General features: G+C 43.4%; 1 protein-coding gene across 1 annotated transcript; it reads right to left on the reverse strand.

Moving 5' to 3' along the window:
• Positions 1-15,042: 15,042 nt before the first annotated feature.
• LOC109827551 lies at positions 15,043-20,657 on the reverse strand. The gene is made up of 3 exons (XM_020394556.1): positions 20,521-20,657; positions 18,721-20,043; positions 15,043-18,433 (listed from the first exon to the last, which is right to left on the reverse strand). The coding sequence occupies exons 1-3, from the start codon at positions 20,655-20,657 to the stop codon at positions 15,043-15,045; spliced, it is 4,851 nt and encodes a 1,616-aa protein (XP_020250145.1).
• Positions 20,658-22,058: the final 1,401 nt, after the last annotated feature.

Below are 22,058 nucleotides of genomic sequence, written 5' to 3' on the forward strand. Positions count from 1 at the left end.
CTAAACTAAATTACCCAAGCCTGATGAAGGTCTTCAACGAGCTCAACTTGGTACACTTGTGGATGAAGCTTGAACTTGGATCTTCAACTTGAATTGTACATAGATTCACCTACTATTCTGCCAACCTCCATTGGATATGATCGTTGAAGCTCTATTCCATCCATCCTCCAACTCGTTGTTTGCCTAGAATAAATACGAAAACACAAACACTAGACAAACAACATTAGAAGTAAATTATTTGTTAAACATCATCAAAACAAGAAGGCCAACATGTCTAACGACCTTACGTTGATTGCCGACGTCGGGTCAGGAGGATGAGTATCGCTCGTCTTCCCTAGTGGATTCTGCTATTTTTGGCAGTTTCCCTGATTTGGATAAAATTGGCCTTTTTCAGACGGATTTTACATTCATTTACAGAGGATGACTTCTATTTTTATAGGCGAAGTTGACCTTTATTGGGCGAGGGCGAATTCGTCCTTGACAGGCGAGTTCGACTTTTGTCTGATAAAGACAAATTCAGCCTATACAGATAGATCTTGTCTTTGTCAAGCGGACTTTGCCTTTTTGACAGGCGGATTTACATTTGTCTGGCGACTTTGCCTGTTTTGGCTTAATAGGCAGATTTGTTCCCCTCCCCTAGGGTGGATTCTGTTTTAATTCTCCGGTTCTGCCTTGCAGCGACCTTTTCTAATGAAGCCCTTCCGAAGGGTGGGGCTATTGGTCTCGTCAGAGATACAGGTTATATGGCACCTCCCCGATTCCCTCTCCCGGATCTGGTGCTCATGTTTGCTGCTGACAGGCCGAATGGATTGATCAAGAGATTTACTGATGGGCACTATTTGACGTTGCGTGAGTTGACTACTGACGCGGTGATGACAGACGAGGTTAGGACAGAGCTCAAAAAGCCTCAGTTTTTGTTCGGTGATGTCGCGACTGATCCTTCAATTCTACTGCTCAGGGAGAGCAGGTGGCTCCGTGTAGTGGATGGGGTCCACTACTACCTTCCCAGTATGCCGAGGGGGTTCTCAATTGTTAAGTTGCGGTCTCTTGCAGTCCCAAGAATGATGAATTGGGATTTGACCCCAACTCAAGACGGGGTGACTTGTGGTGTCTTCACGGGCTACACGGCTGAGTACGGGGTGGATAGCTCCTGCAAATGTGTGACCGCTCTACGTCCTGGCCTGCCGTTCAACGAGTTGCCCGCCGGGGAGACGACTACGGTTGCAGAGACTTTTTGTTATCGTTTCTTTCAAACTGGTGGGAGATTTCCTCCAAAGGACTTCAGAGCCCCGAGGTGGATCTACTCTATGCCTGGTAGCAACACCTGGTGGTCCAAGATTACTCACTACATTTTGGCCTAGAATTCTGATCTTGTGGATTCAGAGTTGTACGTAGCCATCCGGGCCACTCGACATGGTCTGAAAATCAATGCTCCTCAGTTCCACAGCCTCCTGGAGCTATATTATTCAGACAGTGGCACGTTCTTCACCCCTAATGGTGAACTCGGCATAACCCTTCACGAGATGTATGACGTGTTAGGGTTGCCCTTGGGAAGCTTCCCCTATGAGGAGTATATCCCAGGTCAAGATGAGATTGACCAAATTTCAAACCGCTCCCCCTTAGTGGTCGAGACTCTATAGGAATTGCTCTGTCACTACCATATATGCCTCAATACCTTAGGGGCGGTAGACCATAAAGGCAAGAAGAAGAGGGCTCCGGGGATCAGCCATAAGAACTGGGCTGATTACTTATTCCCGGAGAATGATATCAAAGGAAGGCCTACTCTGCCGCTGGGTGAGTGTGACCAGGCCGAAGTGGATAGGAGGACGGCCGAAGGGGGAGCCACCATGACTCTTAAGCATGACGAGGGTGGGTTCAAATTCAGAACAGTTTTCCACTCGTTACACCACCAGGCCAAGTCCCCTATATCTGGAAAGGCCTTGCTTGCAGGATACCTCATGTTGTGGTTGAAGAGGTGCGTGGTTCCCACTCATTCCTTCGAGGAGATTCCGGTGGAGGTCATCTACCCTATAGTTTGCTTAGCCCACGGGAAGTATTATGCATTGGTGTCGGCGATGGTGGCAAGTATCCATCGGGGACTCTGTATATTGACGACCCAATTCTGCCGTGTGTCGATTGTCGACGAAGGGGAAGGGGAAATTATCAGGACCCCGAATCCTAGAGTGGGGCTACCGTACACTTACTTGTGGTGTGGTTTGTCTACCACTGCGAGTGCTTGATGAGTGCCCCAGCGACTCTTCAAGGAGACAGGTTCGTTCCGTTCATCCAGCACCTGGAGAGATACTCTTAGAAGTGTAAAGACATCCTTAACGCACGGAAGACGTTTTCACCATTTCTTCCCCTACTTCAGTGGAGGAGGATATGGCGAGTCTCTTAGTGACGTATCGACGGTGGACCATCACACCGTTCTTTCCTGTGGCACCTTTCGATGGTTGGTGAATATTCGACCGGGGTATCATATCCTACGAACAGGCTCTGTGTGCTACCTCGAGCCGTATATTCCTTACAGATTCACCTGCCAGTTTGGGTACGACTAGTTGTATGTGGGGAACATCAACCCTCACTTGCATTTCGAAGGAGGGTTAGTGGATGGTGCTCAGGGATGGTTCTAGACTCACGCCGGTGGAACCCATGCTCGTTTTGAGCTACCTGTAAAGGATCGCGATTTGCACCATACGCTCCTATATTGCCGATGGTATCGGGGCGCTAGCGCTAATCCTGAGGGCTTCCGGTTTCAGAGTTCCTATCTGACGGAACATGAGCGTTGTCCAAGGGGAGCACTTCATTCCTCAAGGAGGAAGGGCCGTCAGACTACTAGAGAATGGTTTTTGAAAGACCCCATCAAAGGTACCGAGGGTTTTGATACAGGTTTAGATGAATTCAGGGCACTTGAGGCTCAGGCTCTGTCCTCTGGTCATTCGTTGGATCCCACTAGTGAGCAGAGAGAATCTGACAAGTTAGTCCGGGCGGGAGAACGTCTGGAACAGGCCCGGAGCACGATAGCTGGATGAATGGGGATGCCCCTCCTATCTCCGAGTAGCTCGCTTCTCTCTAAACGACAGGGGGAGACAGCGGCCGAAAGCTCCCGAGTGGAGGCGGCCAAGAAGGCCCGTCGTGAAGAGACGGTTGAGGCTGCCAGAGCGGTGGAAGGTCAGGATGATGCTGCTCAGGTGATCATTCCTGGAGTGACTGCTTCTAGGACTGGGGCTGCGGGGATAGTCCTGATAACTTCGGAGGGTGTTCCTCCACAGTCTGGTGTGAGGCCATAGGCGAGGGCTTCAACGACCCCTACGACCGTACCAAGAGGTAATCTTTAATGTTGTACCTTTTGGTGTAAGGTCAAATCTGCACACCCTGACGTTTGCATTGACTTTATGTAGGTACAGTTGAGAGAGTGATTTCTATTCCTTCCGATGAAGAGGAGAGAACTGGAGACGAAGAGGAGCTTGGTGGCTCAGGAAAGAGTAGGGTCCGGCGCTGCTGACCCACACATACTGAACTGTCAATGGGGCTCTTCTTGAGGGGCATTTACTAGCCCTCTTCTTGGATTCACAGTTGACCCATCCCATGAAGCTGCTGGTAAAGAGGATCCCCCCTCTTGGGCGGGCCATTCGGCTGGAGAGATGGGTAAATCAGAGGCGGACGATGACGTCTCGATTCATGAGGTGATATCGAGCAAAGAGGGGGTGTCTGTCCATGAAAAGGTGTCGGACCGACAAGGGGAAATCCCTATTCCTGAAGAAGCGTCAGTCGGGGGTGAACCACTGACGTAGGAGTCTCTTATCCAAGGGGGGACACTCGCTCGATTGGTGACCGCTTCCTCATCCTTGGTGACTATCGGCGTTGCGGTCGATACCCCAGTGGCGTCGGTAGGCACATCAGCCTTGGCAGCGCCTGTCACCACTTCCACCGTCATGACTACCAGTATCTCGGTCGTGACTTTGACCATGATGTCCGCGGCGGATGAGGCTACCCTCTCTCCCTTGGAGCGTTCGCGCAAAAGGAAGGTGGCTCGAATCCTAGCTAACTTCCAAGACACTCTAGCTGACTGCATCAAGCTCGCATTGGAAGAGAGCTGCCCCTTTAAGGAGTTCAAGGAGGACCTTGATTATGACATGGTTTTCTTGATCAAGAAGCTTGGTGCCACCACAGCTAAACCGTACTTTTAGCATTTGGAAGAGGTAGTGCGGGCTATCCGACAGTTGCTTACCCTTTGCGTGATGAGTTCCGAGATCGTTCATCTCGCGTCCGGCGAGGTTCAAGCAGCATTGGAGGAGCGCGACCGCAGACTGAACGAGACAATGTCGTTGGAGGCAAGGTTGTCAGAAGAGTTGGAGCGTGTCAAGGCCGAGAATGAACGAGTGAACCACGAGCAACAAAAGACTAACTCCCGCATTTCTTGCTTGTCTTCAGAGATAGTGAAGCTCAAGCAAGTCATTGCTAATGCGCAGGCCTCACTAGCTACTCAGGAGGAGGCTCGTGAATAGCTGGTAAGGGAGTTAGAGGAAATCGAGTCTCGATGGCAACTGGTCGCTGGTTCTATTGAGGAGAAAGACGGAGCCCTCAAGGAGGCCAAACACACCGTCTAAGACTTGGTTTCGCGCACCGAGGAGGATCTTCGCCGAGAGATCCTGAGGAGGCTCGAGCTTCGCCACACTGGGGAGATTAGTGAGGCGGAGTCGCGGTTGAGAGCTTTGTAATTTTCTTTTGATTCCCTCGTTGTATTAGAATTTCTTTTAATGAATGAAATTATCCTTTTGTTTCTAGTCATTACTTCTTTTGTGTGCGCCCCACTTCCTTTTTTTTGGTGTTGTTCAACACGGGCCTGCACCAGTCAGAGTTTGGTCGTAGGGATATCCTCATTGCGGGTAGGTTCCAGCTGCTAGTGGGTTCCAGCTATAGGCGGATTCCAGCTACTGGCGGGTTCTGGCTGCAGGAGAAATCAAGACTGACTCGAGTTTTAGGGTGGTGTACGAGCCCAAACATCTCAAACGTCAGACGAGCTTGATCATTACGAGTTTAAGCGACGGATTTGACCCATGGGCGGGCTCCGTTCTCAGTGGGCCACGTGTTAATTTAAGCGTTAATATGGTCATTAGTTAAGACGACGTGGGCACGTTGCTTCGCATTTAAGATGGTATAGTGGGCCTCTTCATTCTCCACACCCGATTTGGGCCGTTGGTTGAAGATCGTGTCTAGAAACTGCCAGATCTTTGCCACTCATGTGAGATCCCGAGTTGTTCGACCTTACTCTCGACTGTTTGGCCCTGAACGGTCCAATCGAACGGTGGACAACCGTCTAGGCCCTGAGTATTTAATGCCCCTCCTCCTTGTCAAGGGAGGTCATAGTTTTCTTATCGTATTCTCCATAGAAAATCCAAGCTTCCTCTCATTGCACTCGGAATGGTGCCGAAGGTGAAGAGAGTCACTTCGAAGAAAGGAAGAGGGGGTCCCTCCTCGGGCGTCGCCGAAGTCGCTGCCGGTGAAGGTACATTTACGTCTAAGTCTTTGCGTAGTTTGGTTAGGGGGTCGTAAGTCGAGGCGAGATCCCTGAAGTCAATGCAGATGTGAATCTTACCGTTCTTCTTCAGGACTAGAATAATATTGGCTACCCAGTCGGGGTGCTGTTCCTCTCTGATGAAGCCGGATTCGATTAATTTCTTCACTTCGGCCTCGATTGCTTCCATGATCTGCGGACAAAACCGCCTCTGTTGCTGTTTGCCCGGTTTGGCATCTAAGCCGATGTTGAGGCGATGCATGGTGACCTGTGGGTCGAGGCCGGGCATGTCCTCATAATTCCATGCGAAGACATCAATGTATTCCCGTATGAGGGCGACGAGATCTTCTTTCTCCTGAGGAGGCAGACTACCACTGATGAATATGGGCTTGGGATTAGCCTCATCGCCCATGTTCACTTGAATGATTTCATCTTTGGTCGGTAGTTCACGTTGCTCGAAGAGACTATTCCACTGAGCGTTGACGTGGCAATCCCATGTCTCGTTATAAAGTGGGACATGTCCGTCTTCTGCCATTTCGGCGGGATCAATCACAGCCATGTTGACTGTGAGGTTGTCGAACAAATCCCTTACGTTGACGTCTGAGTCCCATGCTGAGGTTGTCGATGATCGATCCCCTGAACGCGCATAGTCGGAGTCCTCATTGACATAACAAAACAAATCCGATGAGGAAGAGGAGTAGCCTAAACCTCTCCGAGTCCTGTTGAAGTAATTTGAGGGTTTGTCGTTAGGTACATAAGTAGGTCGGATGACCATCTTACGCCCTCGGCCGTAATTCAGGCCCTCTGGGCGAGTGAGATCGTACCCCATGTTGCTCATCATGTGCTTCGCGATTTAGCTGTACTATGAAAACTGAGGCACGGGGTCCTCATCTTCAGATTTGTGCCACAATGTACATAGAGGGTGATCGATTCATCCGAAGATAATATCCTTTTGATAGTTATCCCAGGCTTATACGACTAATACAGCTTGTGAAGACTTGATCGGCTGTGCCTTCGCGACATACGACAAGCATATAGGAAAGTGCAGGGAGCGATCATTATAGAGCTTCGACATTAGGTCGTTAGGCGCATCATCCTCAGATGTTGAACAAGATGACAAATAAGCAAAGTTGAACTTCTCATTCACGATAAACTCCTCTGCATGAACAGCGTTGGTTACATTGTGACTTTCGCAACCAATTACAATTGATTCAAAATCATTCAGGACCAGGGTGTCACCGTACTCGGACTCGCTATCCGCCTCATTGCCACTCTCGAGTTCCTCGATCGACGACTTGTCGGGGTCTTGGTACAACAGAGAGTCCGTGAAGTAGTTCTCGACGCCTTTGAAGGGTTGTTTGTCGGCTACTACTGTCTTCACGCAATCATAGTCGTCCACGTATTTTAAACATTGATGTAAGGTAGATGGGACTATCTGGTTACCGTGGATCCATGGTCGTCCTAAGAGCATATTGTAGGATGGCTCAACGTCGATGACATAACAGGTCACCTCTGTCTTCATGTCGCCTATCCGGCACTTCAGGCGTATTTTGCCAAGCGGTCGGGTGCCCATGGCGTTGAAGCCAAAGATAGTCGTGGTTGTCGTAGAAAGGCACTTCGAGGGCACCCCCAGGTGTTTGATCAGTTTCAGAGGCACGATGCTTAGTGCAGACCCCGGGTCGACTTGAATTCGATCCACTTTTGAGGAACCGACGTACCCTGTGAAGTATAGTGGTCGATCATGGGAAGTGCTTTTATAAACATGTCCTCAGGAGTGAAAGTGATGCAAGGGACCTGCCTTTCGGCAGTTTGGCAACACATTGCACATTCCCGTTCCGTGTCTTCTTCCCCCGAGAAGTGGGTGGTGAAGACTTCGGAGTCGGCCAGTGCTTCTTGTAAGGCTTCCCGAGTGGGTCTGGATAACCGCAGAAGGTCATACATAGTAATTCGTGCGGGGATGCTTTTCAGTTGCGCAAGCACATTGAATCGGAAGGGTTGATTGCTCGAGATCGGCCTGCTGCAGCTAGCCTCGTGGGAGGTCCTGTCGGGTTCTCCACCCTCGTAGGGTATTCTTTCGTGAATTCCTTCCCTACCCTTATGGCGAGGATGGTGTCTTCCCCCTCGGAGTTAGTGAGGGTTGATACTGTAGTCTGGCCCTCATCTGGCACGGTTGAGATGGCATTGCATGGTCTACCTTTGGTCTTCCTAGAGGGTTTTGTAGTCTACTGTTCATCGCTGAGGAGGTCCGAATGGATCCACATCATCTGACCTGACGGTAAAATCTGAGGTACTAAGCCTTTCCCTCGTTGATTGTGAGGGTCGTCATTAGTGATTTTTCGGACTACCTTGGGGATAGGGATTATCCTTGACGGAGCCTGAACCTCTGGGAGATCTGCCCTAAAACTCAAGGTGATCATATTCGTGGTCACCTGCTTTTGTACCTTCTCCTTCTTTAGGACTCCTGCATCGTAGAGGGCCTGAAGCTTGTCTTTGAGGATGTAACACTTAGAGGTGTGGTGGCCAAGGAATCTGTGATAGGCACAGTAACCCAGGTCATTGGTTTTGTTCGCCTATTCAGGCTTTGTGACCTTCAGTAATTTAATTCGATTGATCTTGAGTAGCGTATCGAATGTCGCTATCACTTGGTCTTCCTTGAAGTCGTATTACCGCGGGGGACGTTGCTCGAATTGCCTAGGTTTTGGCCTTTGAGCTGTTTTGGGTGCCGGGCGGAATCGACGACCATGATCTCTTTTCCTCTCGTTTGAGGAGGATTCTTTAGCGCGGTCGGCTCTACGACTCCCTTCTTGGGATGTGGCTCTTCGGCTTCTAGCCTTTTGATCATGTTCTCCACTTGCTCGCCCTGGCGAACAAGTTCCTTCCAGGTTCGGGTTTCCACCGCGCCGACTTTGGATAGAATGTGGATTAAGTGATTATTGCAGCACATTTCAATCAATGTAGACTCGAAGACCTGGTCTCGGCAATGAACTGATCGATTCCTAAATCTCTTTACGAAATCGTTGACTGATTCCGACTTCTGCTGCTTTTCGACGAGGAGGGTTGCCATCGACACCTCCGTGTCATCATCAAAAAAGCGGGCCAGGAAGAGCCTTTCTGCGTCGGCCCAAGATGTGATGGAGCCAGGCTCCAACTTACGGAACCATTCAAAGGCCACCCCTTTGAGGGTACCGATGAACAATCGGGTGAGGATGGCGTCATTCCCTGTAAGGAAACCAGTTTGTGCCATGAAATAATAAATGTGCTGCGAGGGCGAGCCCTTGCCGTCAAACTGTACCAAGCTAATCAGCTTGAACTTTGCTGGGTATGGGACTGTATCCCACTCGACAGGATAGGGCCGAACTACCCCCAGCTTGTTCATGTTTTGTTGGAGTTTCAAAGCATTGAGTTGGCTTTGGAACTCATCGGACCTCTTTTCACGGGCGCCACCCCCAGTATGCGACGTTCCTAGCGATGTCGTAGAAGAGTAATCAGATTGTGGACCGATATTATCCTCCGTTTCGCCACCGTCTGTTCATGGGTGAGTTCAGCCATGTGTACCCTTGCCAGTGCATCCTGACTCGAGTGCGATGTTTGGGAAGTAGCCACCGCTGAGTAAGTCTCATTTTCACCGTCGAAGGGAGGTGCTAAGGTTGAGTAATCAAACCCGATGCTCACTCCTGTGTGACTGCGGGTACGTTGGTATATACCGTCTTGCCCGTGTCGAACAAGAGGAGGATTAGGCCCCAGGAAGGAGTCCGAATCTGAAGAACCAGAAAGCACGGCCTTACCCTTGTCCGTCATGTTGATTGTAGCGGATGGGATCTCTAGATTATTGGTGGCGCGTCCTCTTTGGTGACGACGTCTTCGATGAGAAAGTCTCGATCGAGAAGGCCGTTGAGAGAGCCTCTCGAACACTGAATGTTTCGCCGTTCCTATACATTGACAGTCGGTGGGTACCGTTTGGATAAGCCTTTCGTAGTGGCACTAACGATTCACCTCATGTATGGTGCGTTTGCAAGTTAGGTAACCCCAGAGGTCTTCTGCAGGTGGTTGGCGACAACCCCCAACATCAGAAAGATCACCCGAATGATCGCACAAGAGAGTTTTGGATGCACTCCCTGGTGTACACTGGGTGGAATGGTTAAATATTTGAGTTGGGTGAGTTTGCCTTGGTAGGCGAGTCTTCACGCTTGGGCGAACTCCAGCATGTAGGCGAAACTCAACCTTTTGCTCCCGTAGGCGAGTTTGCGAGGTATCGCCTACTGCTTTGCCTTTGTAGTCAAGGCTCTCTCGCTTGCTATACTTATCCATCGAGGGGTCGTAATGAGGTTTGCCCGCCTTCGAGGGTTTGCCTACTCGGATAGGTTTGCTCGTTCGGGGTGGTTTGTTCGCATCAGGGATGTGACATGAAAAGCGAAGTTCACCCGAGCAGGCGGTCTCGTCCATCGTGGTTAGCACGCCTGGTTTGGAGGGCCTTTCAGTACCGTGTGGGTTTCCCCTTTGTCTTACACTCTTCGAACCTGGGTAATAGTTCAAGCCGACGTATGAGGCGAAGGCTTGGGCCTCCTGTCGGGCGAGGGACTGTCGTTGCCGCTCGCGCGCGAGCTCTTCTGGAGAGAGGAGCGTCCGTGCGGGTTGCGGTGGCATGGTCTACGTCGGAATGGACCACCGTTTCCTCCTGGGCGGGTGTCTGCGAGGGCTGCTTAGTGACCCATCTGACAGGCTTTCGCTCCGTGCTCTCGACCTCTGGCTTGGCCTTGATCGATTTAGAGGGAGTGGGTTCCCCCGACATGACTCGGATAGAGTCTCCAGGCGCGGAGGCTTTGACCGTTTGAGGTCGGCCTCTACGCACGACTCTGTAGCGTTTGCGAGATGCATCGCCACCAGAGGTGGAAGAAGACAAGTACTCTTCGTACTTGGCTTGGTCGAACTCGATTTCTAGGGACTCCACAACCATCCCAATAGCAACCTCGTCGAACTAAGCTACCACCATTTCAGTTGAAGAAACAGATTCTCCCACTATGGTCGCCATCTTCTGTAGGTGTGAATTTCTGATCTCCCGAAATAGGGATTTCGTTTGTATTGATAAGAAGAGCTTATTACAAACTAATAAATCAAAAATTACAATAGAAGTAGAGGGAATGTCCTCCTTGTTTAACGTGGGGACTTTCAGTAGCTATAGGATGCTTCGCTCGGTTCTCGCACCGAGTCTACTTCCCTTGGACGATCCGACCGAGGTTGCTGATGAGCTTCACTACGTAGTAGAAGCTCAAGTTAGTAGAGTTCGAGTCTCCGAGTTTGATGGCGATCAGGGCCCGAAACTAGGAGAAGATGCTACAGTGCAAAGATTATGCAAAGAGCTTGTCATCCACTATTTTGAGAGTCGAGAGCTAGTGGTTTAGTTGACTGATTGAATTAATCAATTAGCTATGAGCGAACTACTAAACCCCCTTTTCCGAAGCCAGGAGAGGTTCTTAAATAGAGGAGAGACGGCGTGGCCGCTGCTTGAATCATGGGATATGACCATGTATTGTAGGGAGATACCATGCCTTGGGTTTGTACTATGAGCGGCTGCTTGATGGGCTCAGAGCATTGTACTCCTTCCCTTCACATCGCGAGGAGTGGGAAAGCCCCTCCTTATACGTGCTATTGCGGCTATCAGGCACTAGCCCAGCGAGCTCGTCGATCGTGGGTGGATCCAGCTCTTGACTCGTGCAGGCAAGGTGAGCTTCAATCATGAGCGTGCAGGCGGATTTGGCGACTGCATGGATTTGACTGGTGGCTCGTACTACGAGAGGCTACTTGATGGGCTTGGAGTACTGTGCTCCATCCCTTCATGTCATGGGAAGTAGGAAGGCCCATCCCTATACACGGCGTAGCGGCTATCGGGTACACTGTTTGTAGGTGAATTTGGCTCTCAGCTCGTGCGGGCGAGTCGATCATACAAGCGAATCTGGACGATCTTGACTCGTGCGGGCGAGTCGATCATACAGGCGAATCTGGACGATCTTGACTCGTGCGGGTGAGTCGATCATAAAGGCGAATCTGGACAATCTTGACTCGTGTGGGTGAGTCGATCATACAGGCGAATCTATGATAAGCAAATGCGAGCAAATTTGGCAACCGCGCGGTTTGGGTTTGCGCTGGTGAGTCCGGCCCATGGGTGAGCCCCCACCCTCAAGACCGGTAAATGACTCTGACTCGCAGGCAAATTTCTCGTATGTCTGCAAAGGTAATTTTTACTATCTACACAACAAATCTTAGATCACCTCATTCTGAGGTCGGATGAGAAAGTTACAGCCAAAATATCAAAGGTTATTTTTCTAGTCAGACTAGGTTTCCTGGTTCGGGTCAAACAAGTTTGTTTTGGGTTTGCCTCTATAAATACCTATGTTTTTAATAAAAATTCCTTTCTTTTATCATATCTATGAACCCTAGCAGCCACCTTCTCACCTCAAAAACTCTAGATCTTTTTCTTATGAGTTTAGAGAGCTTTGTGAAGCCAAACACCGATACAAGGGCAAGATCATCGACGTGTGGCAAGGAAGAACGGGTTGTTTATGCTTGTGGATTACTTGGTATTTGTTTCAGAGGCTTGCACATGATATTAAGGCAAGACCACTTATATCTAAACCCATCTTCATAGTTAAATAACTAGTTTAGAAGTTTAAATTATGTTTACATGCTTAGATATTAATCTAATGTGAAAAAATAGATTTTTATTGTTAGATCTTAAACAAATATTAGATCTACATATTTTTCTTACTGTTTATAATAGAAACATGATCATGATCATTAGGGTTCTTCAAAATTTTATTTTTTAACTTGTTAATCATGTTCTAATCATGTTTAAACCCTAATTTGACATTTAATTAAGTTTATATGTGGATTAAAGATAAGAAAACCCTAGGTTTGTGGTACCTAAGTGTTAAAAATATGATTTAATAAATGTATATCTTTTCTAAGTTTTCAGCACTCATACTTATGTTTAATATGTTAAAAGTTCATGCTTTAGATTGAAGAATTTGGTTAATTAGGTTGAAAAACCCTAATTAGATTAACACAAGAGTTTGATTTATGTTCGAAATAATTTCAGTAAGTGATTATCAAAGTTTAAGTATTGTTATATGTTTTATATATGCTTCAGTATGTTTTAAACATGATTGAAGGTTTAAATATGATTTCTTGTGTAAATAATCATGCTTGTTATGTTCTGCAGGAAAACTGCTGCACATATATACTGTTTAACTAGTAATTTGAAATAACAAATGAAATTCAAATTTAATCAAACTGATGCCAATTGAAATATATGTGAATCTAGATTTTAAAATAGAAAATCTTTCCTAAAGATAGTTTTCCTAGAGAAAGATATGCTCAATTTACTGATAATACATTCTTCAGAAAAACTGTTGCACATATATAACGTTTAACTAGAAATTAGAGATATCATATGAACTCCAAACTGAACCAAACTAGTTCCAAATGATAGCTATGTGAATCTAGTTTTCAAAAAAAACTATTCTTAAAATTAGTTTGTCTAGAGAAAGATATGCTCAATTGACTAATAATATATTCTGCAGAAAACTGCAAATGTGCTGATTTGAAATAATTAATATATAACGTGAAAGTTTCTTGAGTTTTGCTCTTGTTTGTTATTTTTGAGAGAGTTTCTCGATCTTGTACTATTATATTATAATGATTAAGAGTTGTTTAACACCTAAGATGATGGTGAACACCAGTTATGGACACACAGACCGAGATATGTGCACATACACTTAGTTTATGTTGTGTTAACACGCACTGTTAAGATTTCTGATACACGTTGAATTGATGAAAGTGTAATAACATATAATAAAATAGTGTTCATCAGTTATGGATGCTCAGTAAGGATGTTTCCCCGTAATGAGATCGTGACTGTACTACACTAGGAGTATTTGATGTTTCCCGTAATGAGACCGCGACTGTACCAATACTCGAAGATGATCGGGGGTTTTAGCATTTGGCTGATATGTCTATACTCCGCTGTATGATCATTTGGATGCATCATCCAGAAATAGGGATATAAAACCTATTTGCTTCAAAACTATTGAGTAAGAGTATTACAATAGTATCGTTATTTTATGTATCCAGAATAGGGAGATAAAACCTATTATCACAGAGCGATTGAGTAAGAATATTACAAGAGTATCGCTATTGCATAAGGAGATGCACACATATATGTATCATCAGTTGTAGTTACTCCCATGTTAGATTACCCATGAGTAGGGCACATTCATTGATTTGTGGCATACAGGATATGGCCTATGGTGATTTTTTTTTTGAGATGGATGATATTATCTTATTATTGCGCCAACTACTTGAGAAGTAGTTCGAGATTGTGACATTGGTCCTATATGGTTTAGGCTTGGAGTATTTCTTTTGAGTGTTATTTTCATTCATAGAGTTAAAATTGGTATTTAGGGATCTACAATTTGAGACAAATGGTATATATGTGAGGGTTTCCTTATTTAGATTATTTCGCTCAACGTACTACGTCTCGTCTTGTAGGTGTCTAAATATTAACTCCATTAGATACGAGAAAATTATTATAGGTAGACTATGTTTAATAGATAGAGTCTCCACTTCATCTAGCAGCCCTTTCCCTAGGGACGGATGGAGGTGATCTTACTGTAGCACTCTGACGCTCTTGTTGTTGTTCTTTTTATTTAAATTATATTTTTTAGGCAGATTAGAGTTTCAGAGAGCCACAGAATGACGGAGTTCTATCATAGACGCCGTCGCACAGTTTTAGCAGTTGAAGCTCTACTATATAGTTATGTTCATTGTTTAGCCTTTAGAGTTGTATTCATTTTGTAGAGGCTGAGTGCCTTAGTAAGATTTTATTTGACTCATTGTATTGAGATGTATTTCAGACTCAAAGATATTTTCATTCTATTTCAGTTGGGCTCATTTGTTGATATACTTCTTTTGTGCATATCTAATTTTGTACTACTTCTATTATTTGCCTATTTTGTATATTCACCTATTTGTTATTTCCACTGGAGAGATAGTGACTGTGATGGTGAAACATGTCATAGCATGATGTTTGGTGCTTGGTAGGTTTGACAATCTGGATTTCACCTTGGACTGCAGCCTTGTGTGAACCCTGGGGCGTCACAGTTGGTATCAGAGCTCTAGTTCCAGCATCATTAGGATCATTCCTGTGTCAAATTATGGAGTTAGGATAGAGTTTCCTAGGATTCATGTATAGAGTTTGCTAGGAATTCCTAGAATAAGTGAGGACAATATGTGTGTATATCTTAATTTTGAAAAAAAAATTATGACAATTATTTAATGTTGATTTAAAGTATTTGCGTGAATACTATATGTTATGTATACGTATTGTGATTTTAGAGAGGGGAGAGGACCCTGGCCGTCACCATCAACTAAAGATCCTAGAGAGAAACCTGATTGACCCACAGCCAGATAAGTTCATTACAGTACACAATACATATCAGAATATCTCTGAGATTCTGGAATGAAAGAGATTAATTACATTTCTCTGCAGATTCCCAATTAGCAAGGATATTATTATTACCAGTCTTCCATGTGCAGGTTCTAAGTAAAACATTTATATCCTCGTAGAGACGTCTAAACACCATCACCTTGTGCAACTGTTGAGCTTGAAATATACGCCTATTTCTTTCTTGCCAAATATGCCATACAGCTGCATTTAAAACCATTCTGGACAGAATATAAGTTTTGTCTTTCAACTTGAACTTTGATTGAATTTCCAGAGCTTCATTTCTGAGGTCATTTGTGACCGTGGCATCAAGCTGAAGTTTGAGTTTACAGAGCTTCCAAATATATGCAGAATAAGGACATTGAAAATAAAGGTGATCTCTAGACTCAATCCCACCAGAACAGAGAACACACTCCACAGCAGAGATAATTCCAAATCTGAACAGTCTGTCTCTAGTTGCCAATCTATTATATAAACTTTTAAGCATACAGCAAGCCATCTTAGGATTTGATGAAGGAAACCAAACCACATTAAAAAACTCATAAGAAGGGTAAGATGTTCTTACCTGATTCCATGCTGACTCAAAAGTGAATTTACCATTTGCATTAGGTAGCCAAAACCATTGATCATCTTGCCCAATTATTTTAATATTTGAGATATACTGAATTATTGGAAAGAGACATGGTAATACAACATGCCATTGAGATTGTTGAATGATGTGAGCAACTGACCAATCTTCTGTGCCTGTTAGATGTGGATTTATTTGGTATAGAGTATCCGACAGTCTGCCTTCAAGAACCCAAGGATCAAACCAAAGAGAAGTTGTTTCACCATTACCAATTGATTTCCTAATGCAACACATTGCTTTAGATTTAAGACCTGAAAAGAACTTCCAAGTTCCAGAGTCCATAGCATGAGCTGGTGCATCCCAAAAATTTCCATCCCTGACATATCTGAATTTCATCCAATTAGACCAAAGGGTAGAAGTAGTAATAAGTCTCCATATCAATTTAATGCCAGCAGCATGACATAGATCATTTAATTTCCTCAAACCAAATCCTCCTTCTTTTTTTGGACGGCAAATATCCTTCCAATTGATAGTATGTAACTTTCCTTTCCATAGAAAGTTAGCAAAAATAGACTCCAAACTGTGAACAATTGAGTTGGGGAATTTATAGACAAAATACCAATATGCAATGGTACTATATAGAACTGATTTAATGAGTTCAATCCTTCCAGCAAAAGATAAGGAGTATGTAATCCAGCCTTCAATCTTTCTTCTAACTTTATCAATTAGCGGTAGAAAATCTTTAGCTTTAGGATAATTGAAAGATAAAGGTAAACCCAAGTATTTGACTGGGAGATACCCTCTTGATATGCCCATAAAAGAACTTAGAACATCTTTATTTCTGCATCCTTTGCTGAAGAAAATTCTGCTTTTGCTTTTATTGATACTCAGCCCTATATAAAGTGTAAGAGACTCCAATAAATTGTTAATGCCCTCAAAAGAATTCCTGTTAGCTCTACAAAAGACCAGCATATCATCAGCAAATAATAAGTGGGATACTTGCAGATTGTGATTCTTCTTAATATTCTGAATTTTCCCCGAAATGGTAGCAACCTCCATGCTAATAGACCAAAATTCCATCACCAAAACAAATATATAAGGGGATAGAGGATCCCCCTGTCTAATATCCCTATTGCTTTGAAAAAACCCAGTTGAAGAGCCATTTAACAGGACTGAAAAAGAAGGGGTAGAGAGGCATTCTTTGATCCAATTGATCCATATTGGTGGAAATCCCATGCAGTGCATAATATAGTAAACAAACTCCCTATTTATGCTATCGAAAGCTTTATGCAGATCAATTTTGAAACAAGCTCTTTTTCCATGCTTCTTAGAGAAATCTCTTAGAAGTTCATGCGCCAATAAAGAACATTCACCTATTTGTCTACCTTGCAGAAAAGCATGTTGATTATTTGAAATCAACTCTCCCACAACCAACTTCAATCTGTTACTTAAGATCTTAGAAATAATTTTGTAAATAACATTGCAGCAAGAGATAGGCCTATAATCTTGAATGGAAGTGGCTTCTTTTGATTTTGGCACTAGAGTGAGAAAAGTGTGGTTTATCTGTTTAAGTATTTTACCTGAAGAGAAAAAAGACTTCACAGCAACAATCACATCATCCTTGATCATACTCCAATTGTGTTGGTAAAAATAAGCGTTAAACCCATCAGGGCCTGGAGCCTTATCTGGATTCATTTGGAAAAGTGCCTCTTTAATCTCCTTGTGATTGATGTCCTTAACTAACCATTGCTTAGCTTCTACAGTTAGGATTTTCTTCACTGTGACTTTAGGAAACACATTCCAGTATGAAGTTTGGTTGAAAAGATCTTCATAGAATCTAGGGGCAATCATTTTCATCTTGTCAAAAGAAGATATAGGAGTACCATCTTGATTAATAATATACCTGATATTGTTTGTAGAAATTCTGTGCTTAATAGCGTTATAGAAGAATTTAGTATTTCTATCTCCTTGTTGAAGCCATAATTGTCTGCTTTTTTGTCTGAGCTCAAGTTCCTCCTTATCAAGCCATCCACTAAGTTCATAAGATACTACAGTTTCTCCTGACTGTAACTCCTCATTTGCCATATCCTGATTTAATTTACTTTGAATGATCTCCAACTGTTTAGATAATTTAAGAATATTAGCCTTTGTTGAAGAGAAAGTCTCTTTAGTCCAATGTTTCAGAGCTTTTTTGAGATTTTTAAGCTTGGTAACAAATCTGAACATAGTAGAGCCTTCAAAATGATTATTCCAGACCTCTTTGATCAATTCTTCATATCCCTGGCATTGAACCCAGTAGTTAAAGAACCTGAAAGGTTTTGGATCTGAATTTGTGCAGGCTACAAGATGAACAATAACTGGAGTATGATCACTAGAAGAGGAGCTTTTATATTCTATAAAAGCATTAGGAAATTTATCAATCAGATTAGTATTTCCCAGAGCCCTATCTAACTTACCATAGATTCTGTATCTACCTTGTTGATTATTATGCCATGTCCAAGTTAACCCCGTACTCTTGATATCAGATAAACCACATAGCTGAAGACAGTCATTGAATGCTTGAAGCTTCTTGGTAGTTAATTTCATACCTCCAACTTTCTCTGAAGAGAATCTACAAATATTGAAATCACCCACTAACAACCATGGCATATTGTTAACTTTGGTATAGATATCTGAAATGTCAGCCCATAATGCTGTTCTTCTTAATTCTGAATTCTCCCCATAAATGACACTCAAAATCAGTCTGAGCCCTCCATTGTTCTGAAGACTTATAGTTATTTGTTGTAATGTAACTGATAATACTGACCCATTCCACACCTCAGAATCCCAAGCTATCCATATTCTACCTCTATTAGAAGCAGAGTAGTTATTACAATACGACCAATGAGAAGGAATACATTATGTAATTCTGTATGCCTTATCTGATTTTACTTTGGTCTCTATCAAACCAACAACACTCGGTTTCACATATTGAATGTGTCTTTTAATATCCCTTCTCCTTCCCAAATTGTTCATGCCTCTGACATTCCAAAATAACATGGTCATGAGCAAAAATTTGAGGAGGCCCTTGTGACTCTTTTTGGACCTAATGAAGATTCTTTATTTATTTTAACCTGGTTTTTCTTCTTCATTAACAGCAGATTTTTCTCTAGTAACCAGGCAGGATTGTCAGTAGCAATAGGAAAATCTATTACTTTCTCCTTCATTTTATCTTCTCCTGTTTGTAAAGAATCATTCTCTTCTTGATATTGTTGCGCATGACTGGAATTAATATGATTATTAAAACCTGTATTGGCTGCATGGACATTCTTCTTTGACATAATTGTAGTAGGGTCTGAAGAATCAAAGTTCACCTTTGTAGCTGATAAGGATTTACTTGTATCAGAGTGCTCACTAATAAGTGTAGAATCCTGTATGCCTTGTATCATCTTATTCTGATCAACCACATCTTGATTTAATAATTCCACAGACTCATTTAATTCAATATTGATAAAAGTATCATCATTTAATATGTCTTCAGAATCATTATCATCCACATTTGGTAGTACCTCATTTATACCTGCATTTCCATATACCAAATTATCATTTCCTTCCGATAAATTTGGAGCAGATAGAACTGTTTTTCCTTTATCTGAGCCATATGAATTGATAACATCCTCTTGAGGAGAACCTGAATCTGAAACAATTTTTGGTTGATCAGAGCTAGCACCAATGTCTGGAATACTATGCTGAGAAGAAGTCTTATCTGACAAGTTAGAATCATTAACATGTAACTCATTTTCTATGGCCTTAACTCTTTCATCAGATGTAGCTTTAGGGACCCATTTCTCAACTAGAACTACAGGGCATTGATACTCAACATGTCCAAAAACTAAACATTTGCTACATTTAGGAGGAACCCATTCATATTCCACTTTAGTTTCTAGCCATTCTCCATTGCCTAAATCCATTCTAACAGAATTCGGAAGTTTAGCTTTAGAAGAGATTTCCACAAAACATCTGGCATATGCTAGTCTCTCCCCAGATGCAGTAGCTTGATCAATATATATAGGAATACCCACAGTGCTAGCAATACGTCCAATAATATTAGTAGACCATAACTTGAGATGCAAAGAAGGGAATCTAATCCAAACTGGCTCAGTAGTAAGGAGATCTCTTTCTAACCCAATATTTTCAGACCATTGTTTGAGAATGATAAGCCTTCCATCAAATAGCCAAGGGCCACCATTTAAAACTCTGTTCATCTCTTCACTTGAACCAAATTTAAAAAAGAAGAATCCATTCTCTCTAGAAAAAATTTCAAGGGAACAGTTTACTTTCCAAAGACGTCCAACACAACCTTTTAGATGTGAATAGAAAGGTTTATCACCAAGCACATATCCAATTAATGTATTATTCCATTTCTCAACATTAAGAAGAATTTCTGACCTTGGAATAGTAGCATATTGCATGCCATTGCTATCGATAGAAGGGGGAAAAAATTCTAAAGAACAATTTTGATTTATAACTCTGCCCATAGTACAAATATCCTTCCATTATGTAGATCCAACAAATTTAAAATTCCACGATTCAGCAATTCTCTGTTTCTGGTGCAAATTGTTATTTGCTTTGACCCTAGATTCTGAAGAGTGATTTCTGCCACCATCTTTTGACAATGCATGTTGATGAATCTTCCGAGTATCAACAAAAGATTTGGAAACATTAGATTTTGAAGAGAATTTATTATACCTTTTACGGGAAATCACATTGATCCAATCTTTGTCTTCTCCCTCATTAGAAATTACTGTTCCTTCTCCAAAAGGATTGAAGGGGGCTCTTTGTGATCTCACTTACTGTGATCATAAGCTCTCCTCTCGATATTATAAATGTTGGGATGAGGATACGGTCGAGATAAAACTCGTACCCTGAGAGCTGGGCAAACAGAGCCCGAGCCACAGTAGGCTCCACAATATCTGATCGACTTTATGACATCGTTTGTAGTAAGATTTTGTAGCACTCGAGGAGCGAGAGGCGTATCCGTTTTTGCCAGCAGTATCACTTTCTGGAGTTCCACCACTAATTGTACCAGTCATTCCTAATGAAGAGGCAATACCAATGATTTCATCATCACCACAACCAGCTGTTGATAGAACCGCATAGCACGAGGCTTGACTCCGAAAGAATAGGAAGGATATCTGACACTAAGAACACCATAGCGTTGGGCAGACTAGATTCATATGCAACTTAAAAAATAAAGGAATATGTGAAAAAATTTTAACGTCGACTCAGTACCAAACCAGAGATTAAAAATAGTCAGCATAGAGGACATCATCGGGGAATAGCAGCAAAGGATAGCTACAATTTTAGATTTTCACCGGGACAGTGTATATCACTTATTTGGGAAAATTTTGTTTACTTCTTCGACAAGCAGTTAGAGCCAGTTCGATTAAAGCAGTGAAATATGCCTATAGTTAATTAAGAAATCAAGCCCCGCATGATGGCAATAACAAGGGCAAGGGGCCTATTGTGGGATCTAGAGGACCCCAGCAGCGGGGTAAGGATTTTTACCATCATCAACAAAGACATTATAAGAAGATAGCAAAACATGATTTAATAGCGCCGCAGCAGCGTATGATTCGGGACACATGATACAATTATAACAAGATAAGATATAAATCAAAGAATTGTCGCAGTACACCAACAGGAGACCAGCATGACAGAGGTCAGGGTCAATAGTCTTAGGGCCACGGTTACGGCCAGCATCAGAGGATGGATGTACTACCGGTTATTCCAAGAATTTAGGGTCCAATAGGCCAGAATTGCTCTATTTAGAGTATTCATCAGGGTCAGATGGACCCATACGTTCCACCACCGATAGCATAGTAGTCGCTAGCCACTGACAGGGTTTATGTAGTCATACCACGTGAGCATAGTGCGAGCAAAGTTTTTGTAGTAAATTCTTATCCAGCTCGAATCTTGTTTGATTTAGGAACTTCGTGTTCTTTCATATTTCATGCCTTCAAGTATAGGCTTTAGTTAGTTACACATCGCTTAGATGTTCTGTTATTAGATTCTACTCCTCAAGAGGAGGTGTCCCTATTAGAGAGTATATGTAGGAGATGTGTCATCAGTATAGATGAGTTTGAGTTCATCTTTGACCTGATCGTTTTGTGGATCTCGGATTTCGAATTCATTCTTGGTATGAAATGGTTATAATCCTACTTGCTAAAATAGTATGCTTACGAGCATTCGTTAGGATTGTATAGATAGTAGCAATCTCATAGGGTAACCAGAATACGGAGTCATTTCTAACATACGTCGAGAAGGTGATGATACGGGATCGGGGTGTAGTTTTGAGCGAGACCGGAGTTGTCTCAGAGTATCAGGATGTCTTTCAGGATATACCTATATTTTCTCCAGTAAGAGAGGTTGTTTCCCTGTACCGATTTTTCGAGCATCCTATCATATCATATTGCACCCGCTGAGATGAGGGA

The sequence above is a fragment of the Asparagus officinalis genome, unplaced genomic scaffold (genome assembly GCF_001876935.1).
Source record: "Asparagus officinalis unplaced genomic scaffold, Aspof.V1 AsparagusV1_Un290, whole genome shotgun sequence".
Taxonomy (NCBI): Eukaryota; Viridiplantae; Streptophyta; class Magnoliopsida; order Asparagales; family Asparagaceae; genus Asparagus; species Asparagus officinalis.